General features: G+C 49.4%; 3 protein-coding genes across 4 annotated transcripts in view; 1 reads left to right on the top strand and 2 right to left on the bottom strand.

Moving 5' to 3' along the window:
• Window positions 1-2608: 2608 nt before the first annotated feature.
• Window positions 2609-5883, bottom strand: UQCRH (ubiquinol-cytochrome c reductase hinge protein). Its single transcript, XM_075935910.2, has 4 exons — window positions 5744-5883; window positions 4913-4942; window positions 3848-4009; window positions 2609-2898 (listed from the first exon to the last, which is right to left on the bottom strand). Exons 1-4 carry the CDS (start codon window positions 5792-5794, stop codon window positions 2866-2868), a joined length of 276 nt encoding a protein of 91 aa, XP_075792025.1. The 5' UTR covers window positions 5795-5883; the 3' UTR covers window positions 2609-2865.
• A 2-nt stretch (window positions 5884-5885) lies between these two features.
• Window positions 5886-19336, top strand: LRRC41 (leucine rich repeat containing 41). 2 transcript variants are annotated; one of them, XM_075935907.2, is made up of 10 exons: window positions 5886-6137; window positions 6701-6787; window positions 7659-7729; window positions 10551-11793; window positions 13569-13814; window positions 14947-15111; window positions 16133-16231; window positions 16878-17000; window positions 18086-18161; window positions 19042-19336. In XM_075935907.2, exons 1-10 carry the CDS (start codon window positions 6026-6028, stop codon window positions 19274-19276), a joined length of 2457 nt encoding a protein of 818 aa, XP_075792022.2. In that variant the 5' UTR covers window positions 5886-6025; the 3' UTR covers window positions 19277-19336. The 2 variants fall into 2 exon arrangements, with proteins under 2 accessions (XP_075792022.2, XP_075792023.2); XM_075935908.2 differs by having other exon boundaries at window positions 5997-6137; window positions 6656-6787.
• A 1243-nt stretch (window positions 19337-20579) lies between these two features.
• RAD54L (RAD54 like) overlaps window positions 20580-25136 on the bottom strand; it is a 28567-nt gene continuing 24010 nt past the window's right edge. Inside the window, exons 16-18 of the mRNA XM_075935909.2 lie at window positions 24890-25069; window positions 23417-23580; window positions 20580-21768 (exon numbers count right to left, since the gene is read on the bottom strand). Coding sequence (XP_075792024.2) covers window positions 21567-21768; window positions 23417-23580; window positions 24890-25069 — 546 coding nt within the window. The 3' untranslated portion in view covers window positions 20580-21566. The remainder of the gene's footprint in view (window positions 21769-23416; window positions 23581-24889; window positions 25070-25136) is intronic.

The following is a 25136-nucleotide window of genomic DNA, read 5'->3' as shown; positions in this document are numbered from 1 at the left end:
CGGACAGGCAACATGAATTTCTTGAGCAAGAAAGCCTTATGGCTAAAATGGCCATCGGCCCTTTCTTGGGCAAGAGAGCGTCCACACTGCCATAGATGCTCTTGTGCAAAAGCCCAGCTCGCAAGTACTGAGTTCATGGGGCTTGGTTGGATGTGCCACTGCGGCACCCAAGTTATTAATAAATATCTTATAAACCTCGACCTTTCCCCTCTGCTGCCATGTCTCCTCCCCTTGTTCCATCAGCTCCCCTGGTGCCTGCTGCCCCTCAGCTCCTCACTCTCCTCTGCTGTCCTGGCTCCTGCCCTTCTCACTGCCCTCAGCCTTCCTGCTACCTGCCCCCTCCACCAGCCCTTCTCTCCTCTCAGTGCCCACTCCTCCAGTAGCCCCACTCTGATCATGAGCTATCCCTCCTCATCCCCTCTCCTAACACCTCCCTCTGCACGCCTGCCCTGCCTCTCTCCTCTGATGCTGGTCCCTCCACTGCAGGTGTCTGCCCTTCTGCTTCACCCCCAGAATCCCTTGACACCTGCACCTTCTCTTACCCCTGCACCCTCCTGATGCCTCACCCTTCCCTCACTTCCCCCACCCCCTTTGCTCCCTTTTTCCCTGATGCCCACCCACCACCACCCTCTGTCCCCATTCCCCTCATGCCCCTGTGCCCTCTCACATGACTTGCTCCATCCCGGCCTTCCTCATGCCCACCCCTTCTTTCAAGCCTTCTCCCAGCACCTCCCCCCCTCCCCCCCAATGTCCTTACCTTCTCCCCTCCCAGCATCACCCTGTCCTGCTCCCACTGACACCTCCCCTCTTGCCTTTTTCCTCATTGTCTGCACTTGGCCCTTGGCATTTGTCTCTCCTGCACCCTTCCCCTCTCTTCCCCCCCACCCCCCGCACAAGCCCCTTCCTCTCCCAGCCCTTCCCCTTCCTTCTGCCTTCCACTTTGCGAGGCTGAATTCTGCGCTCTGTTCCCAGACTCCAAACCCGCAACTCAGCCACATGGCGCAACACAGCACCCAGCAGTTTTAAAATCCCAGGCCGTGACGTTATGTCACTCCCAGGCATCTCCCCACTCACCGGTTTGAGCACACCGCTCAGGGCAGCGGCAGCCGGCAAGGGGGAGCTCAGTGAAGGTTGGGCACGGCAGGGACGTGCCTGGGGTGGGAGGACGTGCTGGGGGGCCGGGGCCCACTCCAGCTCTAAATATTGGTGGAACATGAGCACCACAAGCCCATACAACTGGCTGCCCATGACTCTGCTGGCTAGCCGGCTCTCTTCTCTCTTTGAGAGGGGGCAGGGAGTGCTGGCTCCTCGCGGAAGCCCTAGTTTTGCTTCGTGGAACCCCAGGGTTCCCCGCAGCACCAATTGGGAAACACTGGTATAGATAGAAGCAAAGAACACCCCTTTATCTTGAAGCTAGGAAGTATTTGGGCAGTGTGATTACATTCACAAGATGCTGGTGAAAATGCTGCTGTATCAATGCATTGAACATGCCTATCGGACACGATACCCAACATGATTTCTGCCTGTAATTCTTGCTGTAGTACAGATACCAGGGACAGTGTTTTCAAGTCAGAGGGCTGTTTAAAACAATGGGAACCTTTTGTATTGCACATGTTTCTTTTCTTTAAGTTAGTCTGCAGGTAGCACATCCATCTCTTGTAGGGGAAGGGACATAAGTACCTTGTATGTTTTTATTAAGGCAAGATACTGACAGATTTACAATCTAGTCTCCACATACAGGAAGACTAGGGCCCAGAATATAAAACTATGGTACGCCCACATCTTGAATACTGTGTACAGATGTGGTCTCCTCACCTCAAAAAAGATATTTTGGCCTTGGAAAGGGTTCAGAAAAGGGCAACTAAAATGATTAGGGGTTTGGAACGGGTCCCATATGAGGAGAGGTTAAAGCGACTGGGACTCCTCAGTTTATCATATTCCCCCCTCAGTCTCCTCTTTTCTAGAGGTATATAAAATCATGAGTGGTGTGGAGAGGGCCAATAAAGAAAAGTTATTTATTAGTTCCCTAAATAGAAGAACCAGAGGACACCAAATGAAATTAATGGGTAGCAGGTTTAAAACAAATAAAAGAAAGTTCTTCTTCACACAGCGTGTAGTCAACCTGTGGAACTCCTTGCCTGAGGAGGCTGTGAAGGCTAGGACTATAATAGAGTTTAAAGAGAAGCTAAATAATTTCATGGAGGTTAGGTCCATAAAAGGCTATTAGCCAGGGGATAGAAATGGTGTCCTTGGCCTCGGTTTGTCAGAGGCTGGAGAGAGATGGCAGGAGACAAATCGCTTGATCGTTGTCTTCGGTCCACCCTCTCTGGGACACCTGGTACTGGCCACTGTCAATAGACAGGATACTGGGCTAGAAGGACCTTTGGTCTGACCCAGTACGGCCGTTCTTATGTTCAGAAAGAATCTCTTGACAGCGCCAACAAGCAAGAAGGTCATATGAACTATTTGATCCTGGGATGGCATGCTACTGACAATGATTATGCACAAGGGAATTCTACAACAGGGGAAAAAAACCTCCTCTCCCACCTGTCTGGTTATGAATATCAATCATCATCATCCAGCCATAAAATGAAACCATTTCCACAGGAACTTTGAATATGTTTAATATGGAGGGAAAAAATCCACAGAAACAGTAGATGATGTTGTTTACAGCTGCGCATTTTTTCACAGAACTTTGATGCTGTGACCCGTTGGCACTTGGATCATTGCAGCACAGCTAGGAAGCTGTTCTTGTATACTGTACATTCACAACAATAGGCAGCAAGCAGCACTTGGAATCCAAAAAGAAACTGCACCAAGTTCCAGCTGAACAAGAGAGGCAGGTGGTGAGTCTTGCTCCAATATTTACTTCAGACTCTTAAAGAGTTTGTGAGCCACCTAAAAAGGGAAGAAGAAAACTTTCACTAACGGACCAATTTACTGAATATAAATGTCTTGAGGACTGGACAAACATCACATTCGCTCTTCACTTCCCTGTCTGTGTTCCTATCAGAGTGACTAAAACTGGGGCAACTTAATTAGGGGATTAATCACAGAGAAGTGTGTGTCCCTTGACCATCCAAAATTTTCTAATGATCTAATATGGTCCCACCTTGGCCTTTCTTCAAACAAACTTATGATGGCTTCAAAAGTGTATTTCAAACCAATTACTATAGGCTGACAAACTAGCAGTCTGTTTGTAGGATTTTTTGTAAAGCCAAATGTTCTTAAATGCTAATATTTTAAATTAATCCACCTGCTTCAGAGATGACCTGTATTTAGTAGCTGTACTGCAGTGCATACTAACCAGCACAGGGCCCTCTGACAATAAACAGCCATTCCCCTAGAGCATTCTTATCTCATACAAGATGTCCTATAAATGTAATGGTTATAATCAGACAATTGCAACAACAACAAAAAAAACCAAGAACAAATAAGTAGTTAAGAGAAAAGAATTGACCCCATAGAATCAAGGTCCAGAGTTCTTCAAAATTAAATACATGACTTTGCTTCAGTAGATTATTCACCCTATACTGCAATCAAATTTATTAGAACATCAAGAGCTTTATATAAGTAGTCTGCCTGATGGATAAGGAAGCAGGAGACCTGGTTCTATTCTGGCTCAGTCACTGGCTTACTGGGTGACTTTCACCTCTGAGCCTCAGTTACCCAAATCTGTAGAGTGGGGATGATGATACTGCCCTCCTTTGCAAAGTGTTTTGATATCTACTGATGAAGAGTGCGAGGTAACAGCTAGGTACTATAGAAATAAGGCATTTCAGTCACGCCCCCATTAAAGATTGCAAGCCAACAGAAATGACTAGAGATCAGCCTCTGCTGTACTTACACAGTGGTCCCTGGCATGCAGAAAGTCAAACAGCTCTTCCGTACAGTCCTCCTGTGTGTGGGACCTTGAGGACACTCGCGCATCACAGAGCTCTAGCTTCTCCCGGGCCTTCACGCACTTCTCCGTCTGCTCACAGTGCTCCCTTATTGTGGTTAAAGGATCCTGAAGATCAAGTTAAAAGGTTGAGAACAAAAAGTCCAATAACCCCGACTACTGTAGTTATTAATTCTACGTGGTTTGATGCAAAGACTAGGCTTTGAGAGTTCAGACAATATTGCCAAATCAAATTCTACTGTATGCTGACAAGTAACATTTATATATAATGCTATACATCCACATCCAAGCCCTAACCTTGGGGGACATATCCTCAGCTGGACAAATTGCCCCTGCTTTGTACCTCTTCTAAGAAGAGACAAGAAAAAGGCACCACCACCAGCAGTGGTGCCAGGAGCTTTTAAAGCTCTCAAACTGAAAAAACATATCACCATATAACCTACACATTATAAGGCAGGCCTGATAATCAGCAAGCTCATAGACAGACATTGGTAAACACCTCATGCATTTGCACATATAACATAACATGCACTTATTTTGCGTACACTACCAGATATGCCTATATGATAGCCATGGTACAAAATTGTATGCACAGATGTACACCTACAAATTCACTGAAAACCAGTTCCTTATATATTAGCCTACTCTGTTCCCTGTATGCTGCACAGAACAATGAAATGCCACAAGTGTTTTCTTTCATCAGCCCCTTTTCTTCTTTTATTTTGATATCAGCTTAACAGAAGAACGACCACACTGGGTCAGAACAAAGGTCCATCCAGCCCAGGATGCCAGGTGCCCCAGAGGGAATGAACAGAACAGGGAATCATCAAGCGATCCCTCCCCGTCTCCCATTCCCAGCTTCTGACAAACAAATACAAAATCCAAAAGAACAAGCTTGTTTGATCAGAAACAGCAAGCGCAGCTCACGTCCATTCTAACACGTTTATGTTTCTTGCATCCCCCCCCCCCCCCCCCGAGTAGAAGAGTTTTCTCCGCTTCCGTAGTTCTTACCACGAGCTCGGCCTCTTCCTCCTCCTCTCCCTGGGGGAAGAGACCAGACACCGGTCAGTGATGCTGTGCCCCCCACAAAGCCTTAAAGCCTCCAGTAACATCTCGAGCAGGGCTCCCAAACTGGGGGGGGGGTGAGGAAGTTCCAGGAGGGGCGCGAGGCGACCCAGCCCCCCCCCCCCCGTTTTGTTTGCTCAACAGGTTTTGTTGTTGGGGGGCGGGGCGGGGTTTTTTCCCCCAAAACTCAAGACGGGGGCGCGACGCCGAAACGTCTGGGAGCCGCGGGGCGCGATGCGGGGGGGCGGGGGGGCGTCCGCGTCCCCAGCAGGACCCCGCCCGGGGGGGGCTGGCGTGACCGGGGGGGGGGGGGGTCTGCGCTGCTGCTCCGCCCCCGGCAGGTGGACACGGAGCCGAGCCGCCCCTCACACTCCGGGCCCTACAGCGGGAAGCTCCGCCCGCAGGGAGCGGGGTACGGGAGCCGGCAGAGGACACAATTATTGTAAGGAGGAGAAGAATGAGCGGGATACGGCGGCCAGCAGGGGACACAATTGTGAGAAGGGCTGTGCCGCACGCGGGCCGCGCGGACAGGGGTACGGGGGCCGGCAAGGGACACAGTTATGAGAGGGGCTGTACCGCACGCGGGCCGCGCGGACAGGGGTACGGGGGCCGGCAGGGGACACAGTTATGAGAGGGGCTGTACCGCACGCGGGCCGCGCGGACAGGGGTACGGGGGCCGGCAGGGGACACAGCTAAGGGGCAAAGGGCTGTGCCGGGGGCCAGGGGCGAACCCCGGCCCTGCAGCCGCCGGGACAGAGCGGGCTGGACCTGCCTTACCTCAGGATCCCCGCTGCCGCCCTCCAGCATCTCCTCGTCCCGCAGCCCCATCGCCGCCCTGCTGCCGCGCGCCGGCCGGGCTCTCTCCCAGGCCAAGAAGGACTCACCAGGGTCACCCGCCGGAAGCCCCGCCTCCCCGTGACCCCCTCACTCACCCGGAAGCGGAAGCCGGGCTCTAATGCCCCGCCCCCAAGATGGCGGCGGGGCCGGCGCTCTCCTGTCCCCTGTGCTCTGGGCGGCCCCGTCCGTAGCGCGCGGGGCTGAGGGAAGGCGGCGCCCGCCATGGAGGCCCGGGCGGAGGGAGAGGCCGCTGCCGGGAGCCCCCCCAGTCTCTTCGAGCTGAGCGGGGCGGTGGTGAGCGCCGCCATGGGCGCCCTGGAGAGAGAGGTTTGGGGTAAGGGGGGGCCGCCTGCGGCTGGGGGGGGGGCCCTGGGCCTGTCCCAGTACGTGGGGGGGGGGGGGTCACGTCGGTTCTAGTGCAGAGGGGGAGGGATCGGCGGGGGGGTGTCTCAGTACGTGGGGGGGGCGGGGGATGCCCCAACTTCAGTGTGTCTGGATGCTGGGGGGGGGGGGGGGGTTGCAGGCCTGCTCCAGGGCAGCGCGTCTGGCGGGACCGGAGCTAGGCCTGTGACATCTGCGAGGCTGCACTTGGAGCATCCTGTGTGCGGACCAAAGTCACCGGGGCACCCTGGGGTCTTGGTGAGCAGGGTGTGATGCCCAGGAGGCTCCGCTGTGGAGCTTCACTGCATCATTCTGGCTACAGTGGTGATGGGTTCCTGTCCCTGTTTCAAGTGCAAGCTCCAAAACGCACATTCGTGTGACCATAACGCATGTACCCAGGTGTTACCCTAGTGGGAACTTTACTCTCCGCTTTACTTTGTCGTCTTTCTAAATCTTTTCCATACTTTTCAGACTTATAAAGTGTTCTGCATCTGTTCTCTTCCTCCATCCCCAAAGCACTCCCAGGACAGATACTTCAGGGCATCCTGCCGTTGCTTAATATCTATTACCTGGAAAGGATTGAGGAAACTGCTGTGAAAAAAGGTCAGTTTTATTTATAGAAATTTCTTTTCTGTAGTTAAAGGGTTGTTTGGTTTCCATTGTCCATTCGGTTCTTGGCCTCTTTGTCAAGATTGTCAACAAGGAATAACAGTTTCTATTGGCTATGAGAAGCTTTTGGGGGTTGATGCTTTCCTTAATTGGAACTGGATTTAGATTTTAGAATGCCACATGTTTCTTATAGAACACTGAACAGCATTAAAGATAATGTTTTTCAGTGACTGCTGACCATTGCTGGCGAGAAATAATTATATAAAGGACTGGAGATATCTGATGTATTCAGTCTCTTTAAATAGATGAGAATTCAGTGAAAATCGCCAACTGTATAGTTTTTAAAAGACACCATCAATTCAAATTTCACCCCAAACTTTGGCTTTCTAAAAATATTAACAATTTGTAATATTGTCCGGAGCAGCCTTTGTCTGCAGCGGGCCTGGAGGGGCCATAGGTTAACAGCTTAAATTTCATGATTAACTGGTTAACCAATTACATGGGATTTTACATCCCTAATATTAAGGCAGGAATTAGCCCAGAAAAGGTTTAATTACTTTATAATAATTAATTAATTACCAAAACTAAAAGAATAACAATATGTGTAATATATAACATGGGAAAAGATTATTTTTGTAGGAGATGTGTTTTAAAAATTAGTTTAACCTCATCGCACCTCTAGCAAACATAAAATGTCTTATTTTAAATCAATATCAGTCTAGTGCTCTGAATAGTCTCAAAAATAAAACGCATGTTTCTAATCTTATTTGTGTTAAATTAACATCACTGTGAAACCCGAGAGAGGAGAGTTGAGCAAAGCTGTTGAGGTGGAGGATTTCGTGTAAAATCAAAGTTTGTTTTTCAGGACTCTCAACCGAGCCAGTATGGCACAAACTGTGGAATGATGTGATGAAAATCAGACCACCCAAGTCAGAGGTGAGTCGGAAACGTTCTGATAGAGCAATTTAGTAAGGACACAAAGTTTACACTCCAATCGTGCTAACGCTTATGCATCTGTTTCACTTTGAGCATGAGAGTAATTCCATTGATTTGAGTGAGACTACTGACGTGTCTAAAGTTAAACATGTATAAATGCCTATAAGATCAGGGACTCATGTGTTACCACGGTATTCAAAATAATGATGTTAAATATTGGTTAATTGAATAGTCAGTTAACCTCATGATTTCTTATCAGTTACTCAACTATTGTGGAGTCCCCAGGAGTGGAGCCCAGCAGCCAGTGTGCTCTGTCCACACTCCCAAGGAGCCCCCCTGCCACTCCGCACTGCTGCCTCTGTATCATAAGAACGGCCATACTGGGTCAGACCAAAGGTCCATCTAGCCCAGTATCCTGTCTGCCGACAGTGGCCAGCACCAGGTGCCCCAGAGAGGGTGGACCGAAGACAATGATCAAGCGATTTATCTCCTGCCATCCCTCTCCAGTCTCTGACAAACAGAGGCCAAGGACACCATTTTATCCCCTGGCTAATAGCCTTTTATGGACCTAACCTCCATGAAATTATCTAGGTTCTCTTTAAACTCTGTTCTAGTTCTAGTCTTCACAGCCTCCTCTGGCAAGGAGTTCCACAGGTTGACTACGCGCTGTGTGAAGAAGAACTTTCTTTTATTAGTTTTAAACCTGCTACCCATTAATTTCATTTGGTGTCCTCTAGTTCTTCTATTATGGGGACTAATAAATAACTTTTCTTTATCCGCCCTCTCCACAACACTCATGATTTTATAGACCTCTATCATATCCCCCCTCAGTCTCCTTTTTTCTACACTGAAAAGTCCCAGTCCCTTTAACCTCTCCTCATATGGGACCCGTTCCAAATCCCTAATCATTTTAGTTGCCCTTTTCTTGAACCCTTTCCAAGGCCAAAATATCTTTTTTGAGGTGAGGAGACCACATCTGTACACAGTATTCAAGATGTGGGCGTACCATAGTTTTATACAGGGCCAGTAAGATATTCTGTGTCTTATTTTCTATCCCTTTCCTAATAATTCCTAGCATCCTATTTGCCTTTTTGACCGCTGCTGCACACTGTGTGGAAGTTTTCAGAGAACTGTCCACGATAACTCCAAGATCTCTTTCCTGATTTGTCGTAGCCAAATTAGCCCCCTTCATACTGTACATATAGTTGGGGTTATTTTTCCCGATGTGCATTACTTTACACTTATCCATGTTAAATTTCATTTGCTATTTTGTTGCCCGATCACTCAGTTTGGTGAGATCTTTTTGGAGTCCCTCAGAGTCTGCTTCTGTCTTGATTATCCTAAACAGTTTGGTATCATCCACAAATTTTACCACCTCACTGCTTACCCGTTTCTCCAGATCATTTACTGTATCAGAGGCAGTAGTGCACAGTGTCAGGCGGGAGCTGGTCTGTGAGGGGAGCCAGTTTAAAAAACAGCTTCCCTTGTGGACTGCCTGCCTGTCACCCCACTGTATCAGAGGCAGCCGTGCGGGGTGGAAGCAGCCCCTGTCTACGGGGTGTCTGAGTATCTGGACCTGGCATGAGCTGGAACTGAGTTGAGCTGCCAACCCAGCTCATAATACACTTTAAATGCAGAGCTGCAGCAGGGGTAGGTCCTGGACCCAGCAGAAGCTGGAATTGAGCCAGGCTGCTGGCCAACCTGCTAAAAAAATGTACTGGCCGACGGCGGAGGCAGGGCAGAAATGTGTGTAGTCTATAGCATTAACTGATAAGCTTTTGCTTACCGATTAATTGACTATACTATTACATCCCTTATTTGGTACTTAGCTAGATCTTTTCATCCAGGAGGCTGCTATAGCACTTTGAGGGCTTAATATATTGGGCTGGAGAGCAAGCAGGTGCATTCTGAGTCGTGGGGCAGAGTTGGCAAAATCTAGCACTTTTTGCAGAAAAACGTCCGTGCCAATCTAGATGCGGTTTTGTGCAAGAAAGCCCCGATCGCCGTTTTCACGATAGGGGCTTTTTTGCGCAAAACAGTATTGTGCTGTCTACACTGGCCGTCTTGCGCAAAAGGGACTTTTGCCCGAACGGGAGCAGCATAGTATTTGCGCAAGAAGCACTTATTTCAGACAGTAGGAAGTCAGTGTTCTTGTGGAAATTCAAGCAGCCAGTGTAGACAGCTGGCAAGTTTTTCCACAAAAGCAGCTGCTTTTGCAGAAAAACTCGCCAGTCTAGACACAGCCCTCGGGAATAAGCCATCGGTGTCTGGACTTCCCATTCTGACATACCGAGCCCTCCTGATTTTAGTTAAGATGGATTCCAGTACCTTTCAGAATGTCAAATGCTGGCGCGCAGCACAGAATCCATGTAGCACAGGCTGCGGCATTAGAAGCTTGTTAGCCACCACTGTCCCCCCAAACGTTCCTGAAGGAACTGCTTGTTGGGGTCAGACTGTATTTCAGTCTCCCTGGCACATTCAATTCCTTGATCTCTGCTGAGGGTATGTCTAAACTGCATCCCTCTGCTGACAGAGGGATGAAGTCTAGACATAGCCTGAGACCGATATCTGTGAAAGTGGTTACAGAATCTCAGAGGTGTAGCCGTGGTAGTCTGTCACTTTAAAAGCAACAAGTGGCAATGGTGGTTTTTGTGAAATGACTGAATCCACTAAATACTTGTCAGAGGATAACAACTTACTGACCTGGACGGAATCTGCATTGGCATCCAAAGGTGAACAACCACCCCTCCATCTCCCTCTTTCCCACTGTGACCTTGTTTAAATGAGGATACAGTCCATTAACTCTGGGATATTTTTACAGAACATAGCAAGCTGGAGGAAGAAATTCCTTGAAACTTTCTTCTCGAATGTCCTGCATGGAGTTTTGGATGTTTCTTCAGATCAGCGCCTGAGTGACCAGCGGTTTTCGCCCCTACTCCTCAGCTCCCGGCATGTTACACAGCTCACCATCTGCAATATGCTGCAGGGGGTAGCAGAGCTCACTGCTCAGCCCAACCAAAGAGTGCTAGAAAACCTGGCCAGCTCCCTGAGAACCTTGAAATTCCGTCATCTGCTGACCTCCGATCTGTCCATTAGACAGTCCCTGAGCTTGCTGCTCCATCGTCTGATCCACCATGGAGCGGTCAGCCAGGTGTCCATGTGTTCCTGGCCTGTTCCCGACAAAATACTTTTAGTCCTCATTCTGACCATGAGTGCTGGGTTTTGGCACCCAGGTAGGACACTTGTGGACCAGGGCCGCCCTTGCAGTCTTTGCAGAGAGGAGTCTGGTGCCCAAAGCCTGTTAACTCAAGAGGATGATGCCCTGTTCAGGTCAAACCAGCTGTGCTGCGGATCCACCCAGCAGTCAGAGCCAGGCCAGCAATCAGAGCCAGGCCAGGGGGGTGATCGTGAGACCAGAAGCAAGACGGTCCAACTTGTTTCACCCAAACTGCTTCTAGAAGCTGATCCTGACTCTCACGCTTCTACCAAACTGTCCAGGAGCAGTAGTTGCACTGTTAAAACCCCAGTGCTCTGTGGCTCAAGGAGCCATCCTTTGCAAAACCTCGCCTGCCCTGATGTAAGCTACAAAGCACCCCCCGGACATTGCAACGTTAAAGACTCTTCTTCTTCCCTCACGGAAAGGTGTTCGGCTAGCCCCACTTTCCAAAAGCCCTATAGACGGTTCAAGCCTCCAGTGGGGAGGAAGCGCCGCTGCCCCAGGAGAAACCGCAGAGCTCACGCAGATCCGGAAGACCTTTATGATTTTGTCTTCGCCGTTGCTAGGGAGGAGGAGGAAATAGCAGAGTCCCTCTACGAAAGCGGTGCGCAGGAGGGGGAAACCATTGATGGCTGGGCCCCTTCTGCAGCAGACACTCCTAGCTTGGAGGGCGTTGGCTGCACAGGAGGATCTGTTGGGATCCTTCCTCTGAAACCGGCATGCCGCTTCCGAAGTGTGTCCGCCCTGGAATTGTTCTCCATCCCGCTGACCGGGGACACCTGTCGGACTTTGGGTAACCTGTTGAGCTCTTGGGCATCTCTAGAAAAGCTGGTTCTGTCTTACAATGGTTAGTAGCAACAACAGAGCTTTTACTCTCAGGTGTGTTGGGCAATTTGGTGTCAAATTCTAAAAGCGGCTAAGATCTGCTCTGAAATGTTGGTGGGGTGGAACAGGCATTACCGGGCACTCTTAGGGGATGTCTAGACTACATGCCTCTGCCAACAGAGGCATGTAAATTAGATATACCAACATAGACAATGAAGCGGGAATTTAAATATCCCCCGCTTCATTAAAATAAAAATAGCCGCCGCGCCGTGCCGGCTCAGCTGATTGTCGGCACAACGTGGCAGTCAAGACACGGATCGGTCGACAGGGAAAGCCGTTGTCTACTGCTCCCTTATGCCTTGTGAAAGGAGCTTTACAGAATCGGTTGACAATGGCTTTTCCTGTTGACCGATTCGCGTCTTGACTGCCACGTTGTGCCGACAATCAGCTGTGCCGGCACGGCGCGGTGGCTATTTTTATTTTAATGAAGCGGGGATATTTCAATCCCCGCTTCATTGACTATGCCGGGTGGTCTAATTTACATGCCTGTCAGCAGAGGCATGTAGTCTAGACATACCCTCAAATTCACCCTGAAAGGGAGCAAGGATAGTTCAAACCATGCAAGCCTGTCTTTAAGTAGGGACGTGCATGGGACAACAACAAGGTTTAAAATACAAGGCGACGATCTAGAGGGGGGCTGTATGTTAGAGGAAAAGGTGCCAAGATGCAAGTAGAGAATTAGGAAGATGACATGAGGAGAGAGAGGAAGAAAAGCCTCTGTACAGTGCATAGCATAATGGGGCCCTATTCCTTGGTACCACATTATCCATAATTAATAATAAAATCATATTTGAAGGCGGTCCAGAGGGGATTCTTCACTGCATAGTAAAAACATCCCATATCGTTTTTTGTTCCTGTGTACATTTACGGTAACTTTACTTTGGAGAAGGAACTGGGATGTAAACCCATCAGATTAAAGGGACCCATGAGTCCAGCTAGGAGGCGTGGGGGTGAAAGAGAGCAATGGTGAGGTCTGATATAGGGATGGGAATGGTGAACCAGTAAGCATCACCCTTCCTAGTTACAGTTAACCAGTGGGGGCTGGAGCAGCAGCAGCTCACCTCCCACCAGGGCCTGCTCCAGTCCAACCAGAGCAGACCCCACCTGCAGCAGGTCCAGCTTTGTGCGCCATGGGCAGAGACACGGAGAGCCTGACCCAGCTGGAGCAGTGCGCCACGCTGGGGAGGAGGCTGTAGCCCACCTCTCCCGGTTTAAACGGGATTTGACATCCACTGTCTGAGAGGTCCTAGCCCTCCAGACTCTTGCCTGCAGTAGAGCACCCCCACTAGGCTCTGGTGGAATCAGTGGAGTTCGGTATGAGGAGATGTGACCGGAAAAGAGCTTAGACTATAGATTGTTCCCGAAAGGAACTGTCAGAAGCCCCATTGCTGGGGATGTAGCACTGGCTAGGGAAGATGGACAAGTGACCTATGTCGAATGTTGAAAATCTCTGGAGTGCTAAGCCCTGGCCTAGAGTGACTCATTTTTTACTCCTCTAATCCATCCCTGAAGCGCAGGATTGTTCCCTGTTCCTTATTGTCGTGCAACATCCACTTTCAAGTGGCTGAAGCGATGGCTTGTACCTCATCCCTGGGGAGACCGTTCCGCAGGCCGGTCCTGGGGTCGGTTAGAACAATGTCGACGATTCAAACTCTGTCATTGTTCCAGCCTTGCTGATTGATTTGCTCTGTGTGTGTGTAACACCCACCTTGCCTGCTATTGAAATGTTGGTTTCAGGCCTGGGCGCTAATATCTTCTGCATCCTGTCTGGGCTCCGGGCCCTCTCTCACCGCAGTGATGGCAGCCTCCAGGTGGTGCGCGTAAGCGACGTGTTTTCACACATCGCCTCCGTGGAGCTTGTGTGGTCCATCCTGAGTGCCTACCCTCGCCTTCACACGCTCTCCATCAGCTTTGATCTCAAAAACCAGCTGGAGGGGAACAGGCCGGAAGGGCATTGGAGCTCCTTGGAGGCAGAAATTCCAGGTAGACAATAGACTGATTAGTAAATGAGATCTCACTGTGTTTAAAGCGGTAAGTTCACCCTCCTTTGCACACAGGGTGGGATGCTTACGTCCTGGCCGGCGCTGTCTTAGTGTCATGTAAGATATGAAACATCAACTACTACCAAGGCCAGGCAGAACTTAGCATCGGGGCTGGAGGTATTCTTACCTGTGTGGTCTAGATTTGCAGGGTCTGTGCCAGCTTCCTGTTCCCGTGTGTGCATTGCATGCTACTGACGACAAAACAGAAGGCTGGTTAGCATCAGTCAGAAGAAAAAACTCTGTTCATCATGACAGCTGAGATCAAGTGCAAAGCTATTGGCAAGCCCCTGGATTTCCAGGTGCTGTAGCAAGGAAGCAAGCCAGTACCCCCCTTCTTTCAAGTGATTTGTTGGTCTTCAGGGCACGAAGTCCAGTATAACTCCGGTTATGGCCACGCTTTGCAGCCTCTCCTGCCATAGCCCCAGTGTGTAGATGCAGACCTTGCTGACAGACGTTTCTCGTGTTTTGATGTAGGACCTGAAATGTTAGCTAAGCACTTTTCTGTCAAAGCAGCTGCATCTATGCTGGGGGTTTGGCCAGCGTAGCTATGTCAGTCCAGGGTGTGTTTTTTTTCACACCCTTGACCAGCGTAGCTAACTTTTGAGAGTAGCTCAAGCCTCAGGTTTTTGGCTTAAAGTGGGATCTGTGAAAACCCCTGTCCTGGAATGAAAATCTAATTCCACTATTTGGGGATAAGAGGGTAACATTTTCATGTGTGATTAGGAGCGTAAGTCCTGTTGAAAAAAATCAGTAAGATGTAGGTGCCTAAGTCACAAAGGAAATAGTTAGCCAAAGTCAGTGTGTTCACTGCTGTTCCTTGCAGCCAGGCACGTTCTACAAAGCTACATGACAAGTAGTCCCGCTGGATGGCTTAGTTCCTTTGGGAACCAAATATATTCATAGACCCGTAAGACTGGAAGGAAGTCCAGTTCCCTGCACTCGTGGCAGGACCAAGCACCATCTCTAGATCCTCAGTCTCCAATGATGGAGATTCCACAACCTCCCTAGGCAATTTATCAATGTTTTTTGAGGGAAAGTGTTTGCAGACGAACCTCTTTTCCTCCTCCCCGCAGAGAGCTGTCTGGAGCAGTTAGAGATCCGATTCCCCCGAGAAGCTCTGCAGACCAGTCTCCTTTTGCCTGTGCTGAAAGCCTCAAGATCTCTCCAGCAGTTGTCCCTGGACAGCGCTACAGTTTCCTGCCCCCTGGAGTTTGGGCTCCTTCTGCGGACACTCAGAGGTAACCCAATAAAACTGTGTAGTGAGCTTCTTGGACAAAACCAACCGTGGTCTCGTGCAAGCAGCTTGTTTCTGGCTTCACTGTCCCTCTCCCACGCTTGTTGCCTAGAGAGCCAGCTCTACACTACAAAGTTTTATGGGCAAAGCTGTCTCATGCAGGTGTCTGGCAAAACCCTGCGTAGAGTTGCGTCAACAACTGTTCAGACGGGCTGGTATCAACTGTATCTCCACTGGGGGGCTCTGCCAGCATGGCTGTACTGGCATAGCTGCCTCAGAAAAGCCTGTTTAGGGTGGAATAGTAATAGAGATGTAGCCATGTTAGTCTGATCTTTCTGAAACAAAAAAGAGGACTATGCAGCACTTTGAAGACTAACAAGATGGTTTATTAGGTGATGCGCTTTCGTGAGTCAGACTCATTTCCTCAGAGCAAATTCTGGAAGAGAATTGGCATGACCATAGATACCAAAGGAATACAATGAAAAAAAGTGAACACATTAGAAAACCGACAAATCAGATTTAGAACAGAAGGGGGGCGAGGGGGAGGGTTAGTATCTCTGAGGTGATGATACTAGGAGTGATAATTGGGGAACCTATCTGGGGTGGACATGCTTAAACTATTTGCTTTGGACTAGCAATGCTGGATCAAGTTTCCCAACGTACCCGACATTCTTCAGTCCCATTTTCATAAGTCATTTGGGCACCTATGTGCTTTTGAAAATGTTGCTCTCTTCTTTGTGTCTGCCACGCAGACAGCTGGCCTGATACCCTAATACAGAAAAGTGGGAGCAGCAGTAGGGATTTTCATCCTGTTTTGTTTGGATGAAAATTCCAGTGGGGAGATGGGAGTTACTGTGTTGCGTGAATCTGAAGGCAGAATTTGGCCCTGAATATGTAAGTTTTGTGACTTGTGAGCTGCTGTTTATCCAGGACATTTAGCTGAGCGGGTGGGATTTCATCAGCAGATAGCGCCGGTCTCTTTTGACACACAACCCCTGCTCATTGGGGTCTTATCTGTCTTGCAGAGTGTAACCCGGGCCTGAAGAGACTGAGCTTCCATGATGTGAACCTTGCCGACTACCAGAAGGAAGTTCTCCTCCTGTTCCAAGACCCTGTCCTTCAAGGTAAAGCGAGCACCTGCCCACCCATGTGGGCAGCATCACTGCTGGGGGGGGCACAATGTGATCCTGGGCCATAAAGGGTTGGACCAGTATTCTCACAGGTATGGGAAGGAGATGGGCATGTTCAACTTGGGAGGGAAATGAGACCACACCGAGTTGCGGCTAAGAAGAGGGAAGGGTCTGAAGCCAGTCTACGATGCCAAACAGTGGCGTTACGGTCTTGGCTGCTAGATGTAATATGCCTGGTGCCATATCTAGCGCCCTGCACAAACACAAAATTTGTGTATCTGCTAAAATGACATGTGAATAGCCACGTCTGTGGATGGCTGTAGATTTAAAGCGGATATCTGCAAATTTGCAGAGATGTAGATACAAATTTGTATCCGTAAATATGAGCCATGGGTCTTTGTGAATTTGCAGGGCTGTAGCCAGGAAAGGCTTCAGCTATGATCTAGGTTTTACCTGGTTAACAGAACACAGGTCAAAGTCCTGCCTGCACTATTCATTTTTAAGCATGTTGTAACTAGATCCCTAGCAATGATGGTTACAATAAACAAAGCATCAAAGCTGCGTGCAGTATGTAATAAATAGTTTACTGGTGCTGGTGAAAGAGGCAAAAGATACAGCTCTCTCTGTATATTTTTGGTAGAAATTACATTTTCCTTTTGTCGGCTGTTTGAAAACTGCACCCCTGAGTTTCTATCTGACATCATCACAATAGTGAAGAGCAATTCAACTCTGAAGAGCCTCAAGCTGCCTGGGAACAGACTTGGTATGTACTGCCAAAGGGCATCCCCTTCCCCAAACTTCCAGGGCAGTAGAGCCATTGCTGGTTGAGCTGTTAAACATTGTAACCCGTACACTACACAATTATCTAGGGATGCGTCTGGACTGGCAAGTTTTTCCGCAAAAGCAGCTGCTTTTGCGGAAAAATTTGCCAGCTGTCTACACTGGCCGCTTGAATTTCCGCAAGAACACTGACGATCTCATGTAAGATTGTCAGTGTTCTTGCAGAAATACTGTGCTGCTTCCGTTCGGGCAAAAGCCCTCTTGCTGAAATGCTTTTGCGCAAGAGGGCCAGTGTAGACAATGCGGTATTGTTTTGCGCAAAAAAGCCCCGATGGCGAAAATGGTGATTGGGGCTTTCTTGCGCAAAACCGTGTCTAGATTGGCACGGACGCTTTTCTGCAAAAAGTGCTTTTGCGGAAAAGTGTCTGCCAATCTCGACGCTCTTTTCCGCAAATGCTTTTAACGGAAAAACTTTTCCGTTAAAAGCATTTGCGGAAAATCATGCCAGTCTAGACATAGCCTAGGTGCATGGGGGGGATTTTTTTCTCCTTTCTCTGAAGTGGTAGGGCTTGGCCACTGCCACAGGTGAGATTCCAGCCGTCACAGGTGAATGGTCTGGTTCTAGAGGAGTTAGAAATAAAGCTAATCCCAGGCACACATGGCAGACGCTCTGCCTGTGAAAGCTAGTGCAGATGCTTCCTCAGTGCAACTTAGAGCCTTCTAAACTTACAGGGCTCTTCCCTGATTTCCTAGAGGGCCTTGTTACTTTAATAATGTTCAGGTAACAGTTAAAGGGGTAGTGAGGATGAAGAATTGAACGGCTCAGTGGACCTGTAATGGACCCATCACACCTCTCTCTCACTGCTGGGCTCCCAGCGGGAATGAGCCCAACAGTCGGTGTAACTCAGTCACTTTACCATTCGGCGCTGTTTGATTGCAGTCCTGGTTCTAGCAGTAATTTGCCGGCGCTGAAGCTGCTCGAGTCCCTTGGGGCTATAGTACAGTTGCGCTTCCCTCCCTCCTTCGATGCTTACCACCAGCTGTCATTGGTTGTTTTCCCACCCTTAGGGAATCACAGGTTGGTGGCCTTGGCTGACATTTTCTCTGAAGATTCTTCCTCGGCCATCTGCCAGCTGGATGTCAGGTATGCTGCTGCCTCAAGCTTTGGACCGCCACGTCCCTTTTTAAACTCACTCCAGAGAGCAGGGTAAATCTTGAGCATGGCTCTGTTGTGTGCTAGCTGAGCAGATAGTCTCCAAAGTACGCACTGAGGGGTGTGCTAACTCGCTGCTGCTTAACCCAGGCATTGAGCCTTCGAGGGTAGGTAACCAGGCCTACACAGTAAGGGGAGAAATAGAAATGTGAACATCTTCCATTGCGGGGCACCTAAGCTTCAGTTTTAAAGGGCTAGGAATTAGCTTAACAACAAAGCCACCAGACTTGTTCAATTCCTGGTCCCTGGTGGAAGAATGGCCAGCTCAGCCCTTTTAAAGGCAAGGTGGAGCCAGTGTTTGTATATGACCTGTTATCCACCGCCTGCCCGTTACCTTGATGCTTCCAAATAAGCATGCTTCCTCCATTAAATTAATTCTAATTTGCAGGCACTTAAGATCTTAACTCAGTGGTAGGCAGCCTGCCATTGGCTTCCCCTTGCCTGCATCCTGCATTACCAGATTCGGCTGGTTTTCATCTGCAGAGGTTTTTTTCCCCTACTGGTGTTATGAAAGTGACACGCTCACAGGAAGAGCGTGTGAAGTGATGTGGGCGCTGATGGCACACTACTTTGCGAGAGCCCTGCGCTGCTGCTGCAGCCAAAGCATCCCAGCGGTTAAATTGACACCCCCCAAATTCTAGGTACACAAGTGTAATTAGCAAAACTTACCCAATCCCAGGAGACTTTGTCTTGGTTCTGACAATCTTGCAGCCTGCTGAGATGGAGGAGGGCCACTCATGCCACCCCCTCACTAGCCTACTCCCCCTCCTCATCTTAACTGCATTTTACTGTTTGTTTTACCCTCTTAAAGCTCAAATTGCATCAAGCCGGACGGGCTCCTGGAGTTTGCAAAGAAGCTGGAGAGCCACATCCTGCAGAGGGGCGGGCAGATCAAGTTCACCCACCTCCGCCTCTTTCAGAACTGGTTGGACCAAGATGCTGCAACCGCTCAAGAGGCGCTTCGTCGTCTCAAAGCCGTGTGCAGCGTGGTGAGCAACACGTGGGACTCATCGCAGGCCTTCGCTGACTACATTAGTGTGATGTAACGCGCACCCACGCTCTGCTGTACCAGCGTGACACTTAAAATAAAGTCGTATAGAACAGTGCTCCTAGACTTTGGCACTGCTGTTCCCGCGGTGCACAGAACATGCTGCAGGAGTAGGCACAGCTGAGATCAAAGTGTACTGAGTCGAAGATCTTGTACAATCCCTCCCTCCGAAGCAAGAATTAATCGTGTCAGTTTCATAGTGCAACTGGATTAGGGAAACAAACTCAGCAAGTGAGGTTATATAAAAAAAAGGAATAAAGAGAAGGGAAGCAGCAGCAACTTACCTGCTTCTAGTCCACTGAACAGGACACCTTTAACCCAACCTTCCTGTTCACCTTCCAGCAGGACTCTGACGCTGCTGCTGAATGGTTAGTAATATCTGCTGGAATCTAGCAGTTACTGCAGCATTCCCGTAGCAGTTCTGACTCAATCTTTCATTTTGTGCTCGGAACACAAACTCCCCTACCCCTACTCCCCTCTCAGACTGTAACTAAAACAGCAAAGGCTACGTCTACACTGGCCCCTTTTCCGAAAGGGGCATGCTAATTTGACAGGTCGTAATAGGGAAATCTGCGGGGGATTTAAATATCCCCCGCAGCATTTAAATAAAAATGTCCGCCGGAAAATGTAGAAAAGCCGGAAAAGAGCGTCTACACTGGCCCCGATCCTCCGGAAAAAAGCCCTTTTCCGGAGATCTCTTATTCCTACTTTGCGTCTACACTGGCCCCGATCCGCCAGAAAAAAGCGGCGGACATTTTTATTTAAATGCCGCGGGGGATATTTAAATCCCCTGCCGATTTCCCTATTACGACCTGTCAAATTAGCATGCCCCTTTCGGAAAAGGGGCCAATGTAGACGTAGCCCAAGGCTGTGTCTACATTGGCGCCATCTTGCGCAAAAACTTGCTGCCTGTCTACACTGGCCACAAGTTCTTGTGCAAGAACACTGACATTCTAATGTGTGAAATCAGTGCTTCTTGCGCCAGAACTATGATGCTCCCGCTCAGGAATAAGCCCTCTTGTGCAAGAGGCCAGCGTAGACAGGCAACATGAATTTCTTGGGGAAGAAAGCCTTATGGTTAAAATGGCCATCACAGCTATCTTGCGCAAGAGAGCGTCTACACTGGAATGGATGCTCTTGCACAAAAACACGTCAGCATAGACCCTCTCTTCTGGAAGAGTTTTTGCAGGAGAACGTGCCAGTGCAGATGTAGCCCCAATGCTCCGGCCAGTCATATTTTTGGAAAAGAGAAATCCCCATTGCAAAAGACACTTTGCTACAACAAAAACGCTTTTTCTCACTCTCATTTTACATCGGGGAGAAGTCCTCCCTATGGCCTGGCTTTCCTTCATTTGTATTTATTTCTCTCACATACTTATTTTACAATTTTTTCCCCAAACAGAACAGTTTGCTTGTCCTTCAGCAACTTTATTTTATAAAACGTAGTTGAGTAGAAATTTTAGTACATTAGGGGCTATGTGTTGCCTGCACTGTAGAAAGATGATCTCGCTAAAAATAACACAAATTAGTTGTTTCTGCCAAGATTTTCAAAGTGAAAAGTGATTTTCGTGGGGCTTGAGTCATGCACTTTCTGAAAATAGGATCCTTTAGAGGTATCTCAGGCTGCTCCATCCAGAAGCAACAGTTACACCAAGATTTTAAAAAATGGCTGAAGTTGGATTGTTCTTGGGGTAAATGACTATTTCCCAGAGCTGTCTACTCGACAGAGATTTCATAAGAGAGGTAGACCCTGCCAGCGGCATCCAGCTCTCATCAGTGCCTGGGCATTCAATACTATCTAGCTTGTGAGTTAGGGCTGCCAGAAAAATCCTCAGTAGCTGGGAGTTGCACAATGAAAACCGGATCTGCAGCCAGGAATTAACCTACCCATAAAAATGGACCTTGGTTTTTGTAACAGGGCTTAGCTGAATAAAAAGACAGGGATACAAATTGTGGACTGGATCTTGCATGTGGGCTCTCAGATGCAGAACCCGTTATGTCCTGACACTATTAAACTCCACGGTTACACCGAACAAAGCACATCGCATCCCAGACAAACAGCTGTCTCCAGTACACATTAGAGATACCCGAGTGGCGCACACAGTCCTTGGTGCTTCCTGCGGTCCCAAGCACGGTTGAATAGTTTTCAGGGCCTACCAATTTCTAGATGGAAGACAACAGCAACGTTGTCTTGCTGTTCTGGATCCAGATATCAGCCCAGGCAGGCTCGTTCTCAGCTCTCTGCCAAAGTAACACTAGTGGGCTTGACTTCCATAGGAAATGCATCGTCAGGGAATCCCTCGCTGCTCCTCGTGGGAGTGGTGATGGAATGTGAAGGTGACAGCAGCATCCCATGCGGTCTTCAGCACGGAGTCCTGGAGCCCACGCTTGTCCGCACTGTGGTTCCACTGGGAGAGATCAGAGGTGCAGTCCGAGCCTTCAGGGGGAGGTTTTACCTGGTGGCCATTCACACAGCGGCGACACTTAAACCTAAAAGAAAGAGACGTTCTAGAGGGTGGGCCAAGGCATGTTACACCTGCCGGACTAGGTACAGAATCCTAGGCTACGTTTACACTGGCATGATTTTCCGGAAATGCTTTTAACGGAAAAGTTTTCCATTAAAAGCATTTGCGGAAAAGAGCGTCTAGATTGGCATGGACGCTCTTCCGCAAAAAGTGCTTTTGCGGAAAAGCGTCCGTGCCAATCTAGACGCGCTTTTGCACAAAAAAGCCCCGATCGCCATTTTAGCCATCGGGGCTTTTTTGCTCAAAACAATACCACGCTGTCTACACTGGCCCTCTTGCGCAAATGATTTGTGCAAGAGGGCTTTTGCCCGAATGGGAGCAGCACAGTATTTCCACAAGAACACTGACAATCTTACATGAGCTCGTCAGTGTTCTTGCGGAAATTCAAGCGGCCAGTGTAGACAGCTGGCAAGTTTTTCCGCAAAAGCAGATGATTTTGCGGAAAAACTCGCCAGTCTAGACACAGCCCTAACGTTTTGCATTCTGGCTAAGAGGTGTTAACCTTTGGGTTAACCTGCACCCATTTGTCTAGCAAGTGGCACCACGAAAAGCCCAGGAAAAGCAATGATCTAATGTGCATGCACACGTTATAAAAGCTATTCATAACTGGGTCATTTAGGCTTGGTTACCATGATTCCATTTAGAAAAGCTGGGGCTTTTATTTCCAAAGCACCCAAGCCTCCGCACATGAATATTTATACATACAATGAAACCCTTATAATCCATCCAAATTCAACACTGAGCATGTAACGGGAAAAGAGGTGAACCACATGGACCCAGCAGCGGCTCTGAAGGAGTTGAGAAAATGCTTCATTTAAAATACTCTTTTGCTTATAGACTTCAGATCTAATCGCCTGTAGGATCCCAGGTCAGACACAGAACATGGCTGTAGACTTGAATTCCCTGTCTGAAGCCCCCTGGATAGCCGCTTTCAACTCCCTGAAGGGGGTACCAGAGAGGCTGGAGAGAGGCTGCTCTCAGTGGGGGCTGATGGCAGAACAAGGAGCAATGGGCTCAAGTTGCAGTGGGGGAGGTCTAGGTTGGAAACTAAGAAAAACTGTTTCCCTAGCAGGGCGGTGAAACACTGGACCGGGTTGCCTAGGGAGTGGGGAAATCTCCATCCCTAGAGGTTTTCAAGGCCTGGCTTGACAAAGCCCTGGCTGGGATGATTGAGTTGGGATCAGTCCTGCTTCAAGCAAAGGGTTGAACTCAACAGCCTGAGGTCTCTTGCAACCCCTAGGCGCCTATGAATCTATGATCATTAGAACCCCACTGTCAATGATCATTAAAAAGCCCTTCTTTCACCTTCTAGGACCTAAATGCTTTGCAATTTCCTTTCATCGTTTAAGGACATCACCCCTCTCTCGGCCTTGCCTGGCCCTTTCCTGCCCCCCCGGTCTGCTCCGAGCGCTCCATCCCGAGATGGAAAATCCCCAGTGGATCAGCCACTCCTTCCACTCTCCGCACGACACGATTGTTCCCTACTCAGCCGTTAAGGAATGGCTTGCCTGGATTTAAATGCACAGGGGGGCACTCGCCCCTTCCTGTGGGAGGCCACTGTTTACACCACGGTCACTGGCTGCCCTAATCCGTCCCTAAGTTTATAAACCTACTTGTCATGGGTGTCACTGGCGGTGGTCTCGTTCCACGTGAACAGCTCCTTCAGCTCCCCTAGCGAGAAGTGTCTCTCCACATCCTGCTCCTCGTCTACCACGCAGCTGCTCAGCGCCTTCTTGTGGGTCTGACGCTGGAAAATCTTCTCCTCAATCGTCCCTGTCTACGAGAGACAACGGCCGGTGAGATTAAGGGCAGCTGGACAAGGCTAAAACTGGGATTAAGTCTTTATCTGTAGATAAAGTGCCACGGAGGTCGGTAATGCCCATAATTGACCACAGCCTCAATTTCGCCTTCTCCTCCAGCTGCCCAGAGCCACTGTGCTGGGGGCAGAGGTCTCTTGGATTCTGTCCTGAACAAGTCATCAACACTACTTCAAACAGCGCCCATATGGAGGGCTCCAAGCACTGTCCCAAGCCCAGGCTCCCAGCATGGGGTGATGCGGCTGCAGGCCGGGCCACAGATGGCTGCAGGAAAGAGGCGACGTGCAGGAAAACCCCTCGGAGTACAGCACTGCTACCCCAGGACCTCCAGGGAATTTGCCTCAAGAACAACAGGGCACCAGAGGAGCCAGTGGGCAAGCCGGCCAAGGAAAGGGAGTGTTTAAAGCTCTGAAAACAGACTCGCGGATTCTGTTGTTGGCCCAGTTAATAGGGCAGGCCTGGCCTTGTGGGCTGCGGCATCCACAGCGGCCCGGATACCCCCGCCGACAGACAGGTAGGAATTCCAACGCCCCTTCAACAATGGGAGCACATCGGCAGGGGAGGCTGTAGGGATCTACAAGGATGGGAGTGTTGCCGGCCCACAGCCATACTGTACCTGCCACAAAAGGTTCAAAACAAACAAAAGGAAGTTTTACTTCACACAAAACACAGTCAACCTGTGGAACTCCTTGCTGGAGGACGTTGTGAAGACCAGGACTTCAACAGGGTTCAAAAAAGAACTAGATCAATTCATGGAGGTTAGGTCCATTGATATTTATTAGCCAGGAGAGGTAGAAATGGTGTCCCTAGCCTGTGTTTTTCAGGGGCTGGAGAGGGATGACAGGAGAGGGATCACTTGATTTCCTGTTCTGTTCACTCCCTCTGGGGCACCTGGCATTGGCCACTGTGGGCAGACAGGACACTGGACTAGATGGACCTTTGGTCTGACCCAGCCTGGCCATCCTTATGCTCTAAAAGATTAGTGGTGTATTTATAACGTTTTGGTCATTTCTATTGCCCCAGCCACCAGTACAGAGTCAGGGCCCAACGGCAATCCCATTGAGATCACTGGCGAAGCTCTCCATGGCAGCAGATTTGAGGACTGATGCCATCGAGTGCAACACGCACCACAAGGCAGCCCTCGTGAAAGGCTTCCAATCACAGCATCTCTCTCCAGTTGCAGGGCTCGTTATTCTACAGGATCATCAGCTGCAGCCTGGGCTACCACCCCCCTCCCGCGAGGTTAAAAGGCGGTAACTCCGGGCTCACCGAGAGCAGCCTGTAGATGTAGCAGGTCTTCTTCTGGCCGTCTCGCCAGACGCGCGCCATGGCTTGCTCGTCGTTGGCCGGGTTCCAGTCCGGGTCGAACATGACGAGTCGGTTCGCCCCGATCAAGTTCAAGCCGCAGCCGCCTGCTTTGCTGCTCAGCATGAAGATAAACTCGGGGCTCTGTGGGGCAACACATGCTTGGATTCAATCTCCACCTGAACACACCTGCCCAGACGGGCAGGGCCAC

Source organism: Pelodiscus sinensis, chromosome 9 (genome assembly GCF_052426305.1).
Source record: "Pelodiscus sinensis isolate ZL-2025 chromosome 9, ASM5242630v1, whole genome shotgun sequence".
Lineage (NCBI taxonomy): Eukaryota > Metazoa > Chordata > Testudines > Trionychidae > Pelodiscus > Pelodiscus sinensis.
The sequence above is the reverse complement of the archived record's forward strand: the minus strand, read 5'-3'. Positions and strand labels throughout refer to the sequence as shown.

Bases quoted from the DNA above. Each gene is read 5' to 3' on its own strand.
- UQCRH (XM_075935910.2), bottom strand. From the start codon at position 5,794: ATGGGGCTGCGGGACGAGGAGATGCTGGAGGGCGGCAGCGGGGATCCT. The intron at 4,943-5,743 runs GTAAGGCAGGTC...CTCTTCCCCCAG, and splicing joins GCGGCAGCGGGGATCCTGAG to GGAGAGGAGGAGGAAGAGGC. The intron at 4,010-4,912 runs GTAAGAACTACG...CTTGATCTTCAG, and splicing joins AGGAAGAGGCCGAGCTCGTG to GATCCTTTAACCACAATAAG.
- LRRC41 (XM_075935907.2), top strand. From the start codon at position 6,026: ATGGAGGCCCGGGCGGAGGGAGAGGCCGCTGCCGGGAGCCCCCCCAGT. The intron at 6,788-7,658 runs GTCAGTTTTATT...TTTGTTTTTCAG, and splicing joins GGAAACTGCTGTGAAAAAAG to GACTCTCAACCGAGCCAGTA. The intron at 13,815-14,946 runs GTAGACAATAGA...TCCTCCCCGCAG, and splicing joins CTTGGAGGCAGAAATTCCAG to AGAGCTGTCTGGAGCAGTTA.